This window comes from Toxorhynchites rutilus, chromosome 2, assembly GCF_029784135.1.
Source record: "Toxorhynchites rutilus septentrionalis strain SRP chromosome 2, ASM2978413v1, whole genome shotgun sequence".
In the NCBI taxonomy this organism is placed as follows: domain Eukaryota; kingdom Metazoa; phylum Arthropoda; class Insecta; order Diptera; family Culicidae; genus Toxorhynchites; species Toxorhynchites rutilus.
In genome coordinates, this window is record NC_073745.1 from 134,103,897 (window position 1) to 134,110,978 (window position 7,082).

General features: G+C 37.3%; 1 protein-coding gene across 1 annotated transcript; it reads left to right on the top strand.

Annotated features, from left to right (window-relative positions):
• Window positions 1–821: 821 nt before the first annotated feature.
• LOC129769536 (methyltransferase-like protein 22) lies at window positions 822–2,489 on the top strand. Its single transcript, XM_055771883.1, has 5 exons — window positions 822–1,274; window positions 1,332–1,616; window positions 1,684–1,869; window positions 1,935–2,114; window positions 2,169–2,489. The coding sequence occupies exons 1-5, from the start codon at window positions 1,202–1,204 to the stop codon at window positions 2,459–2,461; spliced, it is 1,017 nt and encodes a 338-aa protein (XP_055627858.1). The 5' UTR covers window positions 822–1,201; the 3' UTR covers window positions 2,462–2,489.
• Window positions 2,490–7,082: the final 4,593 nt, after the last annotated feature.

Consider the following 7,082-nt stretch of genomic DNA (forward strand, 5'->3'; position numbering starts at 1 on the left):
CGTGAATAGCAGACGGTTGGTTGAGATCTAGTTGAGATATAAGTGATACACGAGGAAAAGAGTATTTACGCCACGCATAGCGGATCATATGATTGAATGCGTTTTGTCTCAAACTCTCAAACTGCAAGTGTGCTCATTGTTGTTATTTCTGATTCAGTCGCTCAGTAATGTACCGGATCATGTGCTGTACATTCCTTTTAGTCAATGTGTATTCTAAAAAATACTACTAATCAAATGTTGGTAAACATTACCTCGGCAGACGATCGTTCGATCGTCTGTAACGTGTAGACGAAAAGACTTCCATATTGAGTATAATGTGCCAGGTGCAAGCGGCTACAATCTCCCACCATTCGGTTGTAGCTAAACATGTTATTAGTCACTGTGAAACTAGGCATGCATAGATTTATGATTAAGAAAAACCAAATTCGATGTAATGTGAAGCGTGAGAATGTAAATAGCGTAAAGCCGCCAGCCACACCACTTTCCAAAAAAGTTTATTTCCATCCTGAAATTGGAAGTAGCACGTGCTAAAAGTAAGAGAAAGTAAAAGTCTAGACGCCTAATCCATACCAAGATCTGTTTAGTTCTAAATTTAGATACTTGTAATTTCCACGATGATGATGATGAGTTTGCGTAGCAAGTAGAAGAAAATCCCATTGAGAATAATGTACCGCAGCGAGCGCAAGTAGTTGCAGTCTCTCAATGGTAACATTGAACTTGAAATACAGTGCGGTTCAATATCCTCAATTTTCAGATGAAAAATGATGGAGATGACATCAGCGTACTAATTCAAATGTACGACATCCATAGCTCTGCAAGGATGATTTTTCCGCGTCTGCTCGCTCTGATAATAAGATTTGCTTTGAAGGTATATTTCCTACCAACGAATCTTGTAGTTATGGTTCACTACGTGTACACAATACATAGAAACACATGTGGTACTCATTTCTGTCGAATTGGGAGAGCTCGCTCTGTTACCCGGTACTCAAACAAATGTGGGATGATTAAAAATAGTTTATAAACAAAATCCTTTTGATCTTTTGTTGTGTATATGCTCATGCTTATGCAGGAGTTCAGTCGGGTTGTTGAGGTAACAACGAGAGGTATACCCTTGCCAATTTGCAGTTAACTTTCGTGGTTGAATTTCCCCTTATGTGTGGTACTGAATAGTTGATTTCGTTAGCAATCTTCAATCAAACAAATGTCAACCTTCGAGGTAACATCAGAGCTGTATTCAGAATCTGATTTTGCTACAATAAATACGCCTAATGGAAGTAAGTAACATCATTAGCGCATTTAGTTAAACACTCATTTCCGGCTTCAAATTTCAGACAGTGTATCCCGATTCGCATTCGTGCTACCCGCTGAGCAAAACTCGAAAAGTGGGAAATGCCTAAATGGTAAAAATCGTGAACCTGATCCAGATTGTAACAATGAAGAACGAGCACAATATATAGATCCCATTACTCACAACATTGAATGTGAACACAAGTCAGAGAATGATCAGTCAGAATGTTTGAAATGTGTACCATTCAAAAGGAAAGAAAGTTTACCGCAAATGGATAAAGATGGAGATTTGGTGGTGGAAAGAAAGCAGAAAGATGTAATCGAAATCGGTATGCGTATTTTTTTTCTCTCTTAAGTTTACAATCTCGTTCACAAAACGAACATATCGTATTTTAGAACACCACAAATCAACAAAACTTGACCTCGTCGGTCTGCAGATCTGGCGGGGCGCGTTACTACTGGCCGATTATATCATTTATAACGAGAAGAAATTTAAAAATAGAAAAATACTAGAGTTGGGATCCGGTGTTGGCTTGACAAGCGTCGTGTCAAGCTTTTTTGCACGAGAAGTCATATGCACAGGTATGTAGATGATACATTGAGTCACGGTTGACTAAAATACACTAAACCGCTTTATGTATTTGAAGATATAAATGTGGGTGGTCTATTAGACTTGATTCAATCGAATGTCAACAGAAATTCCCATTTAAAAAATCCCGACTGCAATGTAACAGTTACAGAACTTGATTTCAAAGTTCGATATGAAGACTATCCTAGTGAATTAAAGTCAACTTTGCAAGACGTAGAGTATGTGATAGCCGCAGATGGTGAGTTGAATTGTTGTTGATTTCGAATTGACATTAAAACCATCTTCATTCTAGTTATCTACGACGACGATATAACGGAAGCTTTCGTCCTCACTCTTGAGAGTTTACTGTTGGAACTGCCCAAGCTGAAGGCAGTTTACATAGCTCTAGAAAAACGTTATGTGTTCACTGTTGAAGACATGGACTCGGTGGCACCATGCTATGAGCATTTCTTAAGAGTTTTCCATAGAAGAAACAATCGATTTGGGATAACCCGATGGAAGCTCATGCAAGTTCCACTTACTTTTCCACGTTATTTCATTTATGAAAAAGTAAAAGAGCTTGTGTTATTAAAAATATCCAATTAAACCATGTTCATTGCCAAATATATTATAAACACCATACACAACCTATTGTTTTCAATTCATTCCGTTCTTTGTTTTAAAAAGGCTTTAAACTTTGCAGTTCATTCGCCTCTAATCTTCAATTCATGAATTGAAATGGCTGCCACAATGGCGCTCATTTCTTTTATCTCCCTTCCTCACCCCTCGCTCGAAAATCAATAATTTTGCGAAACAGCGTGAATAAAATTATCGTTTTCGCACACTTCTCATCAAGTAATATCAACCAAACTCTAATCGATTACTCACAAGATATTAAATTTTCATCTGCTGTCGCACTGTATAGTGAAAAACGTCGGAAAACTCAAGCTAGTGCTCTGAAAGTTAAATTTTCATTTTTCAATTTTCGGCAATGATTTTGTTTGTTTGGTGAAAGCATCGTTATTTTTTCGACACTGATGCCAGACAACATCATCGAAACAGCTATAAAAACCACTTAATAAAATGTTATTCCTGAGTCATAGCGTTTCATGTCATGAAAATCAATAGAATAAAATTGTGTTGATATCAATACAATTACTTTTTTTACGTATAATGGGTCTGCAATGTAAGTTTAAGTAACTTTAACAATGGTTAAGCAAATTGTATTGCAGAGCTCGGAACACTGCCATGGCTGATTATGCTTTCAAAAACAGTAAACGGAAAAGTTTTACATTCAATCAAAATGCCTCGGCCAACGAAGAGAAGGGTTACGGCTCTCCAACGTGAATATGTGAAAACAATACGATCAACGAAGGAAAATATTAAGGAATTATCAGCATCGAGTTACTATGCGGAAGAACTTGCTAATACCAAAAGAGCCCCAATTCGCATGTGATATAAATTGGCTCATGTTACGCTCGCGTATAATCTGAATTTTACCTCGTATGCAAATGCACCTTCTATATATATTTGCAATTGTTCATCAGAACATATCATTAATACATTTTACTTTAGTATTGAATTGTAATTTTTTTCAAATGTATTCAAAGACTCGTGTCAATGAAGCGCTACACAGTCTGATAAGTGAATTGATCTATTTGCTCTTCTCTCACAAACACTATTACCCCATTTTTACTCGTGGATTTACCTATACTACTACAATGGCTTCCTTCCAGAATCAGTTCTAAGTTTTGAAAAATTCAATGAAAATCATTGAATTCAATTATTTAATTGCTTAAACCCCGTAGTCCCGACCTTTAGGCGGCTTGCACACCGGAGCAATAAGCAACTAGCAAGCTGCAATACGCAATATGCAACAGGCAACATATTTTGTTGTTCTTCACATACCAGAGCAATAAAAACGCCTGACATTATGTAAACAATCTACTTATTGTACGAAACTTGTCAAATTATGAGCGATAAGTTGCTCTTCAGCCGACACGTTGTGTTGCCAGCGATATGTTTTGTATGCGATATGTCTGCGATAGCGATATCGTATTGCGTCGGTGTGCGAGATCAACAAAAATTAAATGGAAAAATCCATTGGCGATAATATTACTTATTGCATGTTGATAGTTGCTAGTTCCGCATTGCTCCGGTGTGCGAGCCGCCGTATTCAGCAAAAATAATATAGTGGAGATGAGGGGTTGTATCTTTGGAAACTAATGTTTTCCAAAACATAAAAGCAGTTTCTTACAGTTCAATATACTGGCATTCGAAATAATTGGCCAAATGTTTTATAAAAATGTGTTTTTTCATGTTTTTTTTACTGAAATTAAAACAAGCCGAAAAGTAGAAAATTTTTATCGATGCGGGTATAATGGACATATAGTGGAGGGAATATGGACAGGTCAATAATATACGAAGCGTAGAAGTTTATCGCACGCGAGAGGAATAATTTCGCTCTCTCTCAGTGTTTGTGCGTCCAATAACTGAAATAGAACAAAAAGAAAAAGAGTTCAGTATTCTTCCCTTCACTTTCCATCATGCATTGGATGTGATTATGGATGTGACTATTCATTTCAACCCGGGGCTCTGGCAACCCTATCCCATCCAATGCAAATTGAGCGTAGGCAGCATACAACAGGGCTCGCGCTTAGGGGGCTCACGTATTGTTTAATGTTTGGAGTCATATATGTTAATATTTGATTAGTTGGATAGTTTTTTTTTGGCAAGCGATGTTTGGATACCCATCCGGAAGCTTTCTTGACGATTTGCAATTCAAATCACAGCCGAAGAATCGCGCGGAGCACTTCATTTTGAATTTTAGGTTATGATTTCTATGCTCATGATTTTCTATGCTGGCTACTGAAAGGCGGCCATCTTAGCAATCCCTTGTTTCAACCCCACCACCAGTGCAATTATTTTAATAATTTAAATTTACCACTTACGAATGAATTTACTTTTTCGTACAGATCCGGCGTGCGAGCTACTTCAAGGTTTTTTTGTTTTCACTCGCACTCGCATCCCTCAAAACGTCAAAAACAAAATTTAGCGTTCGAATCAGGGATGCCAAATGTAAAGAAATGTCTCTATTATAAGATATTTGAAAATATGCGAAGATATTTATAGACTTGAAAATTATTGGAAAAACAAATAAAAACCTCATAGTTTCTAAACGAAATCGTTGTTATTTTGTTTTGCACACTGGCGGCACACGTTTTCTTTTTGAGATATTTTTCTTGGGTATCTAGATATAAAATCATTATCGGGCACAATTTTCATTCAAAATTCACTCACAACTTGCAAAAAAAGTATTGTTCTAAGAAACAGAATACATATTCGATTTAAAAAAGTAGATTTTCATTCATTATTTTAGTTTTTTTTAGGCCTATTTATTCCTCCTGCAAATCTACTATCATTTTTATTTCACAAATTGGTACACGAAGCTGCTGTCAAGGCAAAATAAATCAAATTTAGAAAAATCTTTTAGACTGCCATTTGTAGCATCACATACTTTCGGAATTAATTTAGCTATGGATGATTTCGAGATTCTAAAAAATATCGACAATAATCTGAACGATATTCCAGAAGAAAGGCACATCATTTCTAGTTTCACTGTTGTAGGTATAGCAACCCTCATGAGTGTATCTTGGCGTTGTATTTGTGGAGCAATTAAATCCAACAGTTTTTTCACTTTTTCAGGTGTTATTCTCAACACTGCTCTGTACTCTCGGGGATCATCATCGTAGAGTTCCTTCAATATTGTATTTGTTGCTCCTTTTCTTTGCATCCAATTCCTGGAGCGAATCCTTTTTTCTTTCTGCTGTTTTGGATAGTACCTTCAGTTCAAAGAAATTCAGCACAAAGTATGTATTTTTAAACACGATCAGCGTGTGTTTCGTAATAAAATTGTGTAATGATACATTCAACTGAAAACCTAAGATGAAAACTGCCAATAAAGAAGTCGATTTCGGACCAATCATTTGACAAATTCGGACCTGATTGCTGTTTCTGACTATTTGATGGACATTTGAAAAATCGCCTGGCATCCCTGGTAAACCCGTGCCGTAGTATCTAGTTTCTTGCCAGTAGCTCACATTGTGTTAACGGACAAGGCGAGTCAACCATTTGTCAAGCGAGTTCACCGAGTCAGTAGCTGCTCATTGTGAAGTCAGCTACTAGCAACGTATAAATGGGCCTTAAGACATATAGACTATTTCTCTCAGCTAGTCGCGAATGATTTTCACTCCGAAATTTGGAACTGAGAAGTATGTTGGCATAAAAAGTACAGTAAGTTACTTATAACGCGACATGCCGAGGCACCACTCAGTGTTGCATTGGAGGCGATTTTGACCAGTAATTGGACATTCGCGACTGGTGGCGACTTTCAATGTGGGGTCATAATTTGGGCCCCAAGCTCAATGTTTACAAAAACGTCCAATTAGAGGTAAAAATGTCCAATTCAACGTGCTGCATCACAGGTCTATCCAATTAGTTAAATGTCGATTTAGATGTAAATTACTGTACAACCAAAATCCAGGGGCTAGACATCAATTGAATATAGGCTACTCAAAATCAAAATCAAAATGGCTTCATTTGTTTACCAACATATCATTTGCGAGGATTGCAATTGGTGAAATCACGGAGATAGCGCTGCTTTATTCCTAACTGCATGAGCGATTTTCATGTTTCGGTTTCACATGGAAGTGTTCACATTTAGCATGGAGTTTAAAGTTAGCCACTATTCGACTATATAACCGGACCGAGTTGTAAACAACAGTAATTGACAGAACCAAAATGTCAGTGAACCGCAGCAATACTGGGTACACTGGCAATATGAGAGATTTGACGTTTTAGTCATACCCCTGCCAAAATCAATACAAAAACCGAGACACAAAGCCCAGACAAAAACCCAAGGAATCGTCCTTCTCCGTCAATTAAAGTGCGCTACACATACAACGTCCCGTCACCGTGAAGTCAAAATAAAGGAATGAAATGTCAAATATTCTTCCATGGAAATCGTATAGTAGCATTCACATATCAATCACCGGCAACTTTGACGTCGGCAAAATAAGTTCAAGAGAATAGTTTTCTACAAATCCTACCGGTCGTTTTCGTTGAACGTATGCTGTCGGGTCGTTACGTTGCCGGTGTATGTGAATGTTTTCATGATAATTGCATGGTAAAATAAATGACGTCACGTTCACGTTCCGTCCCGTCACGT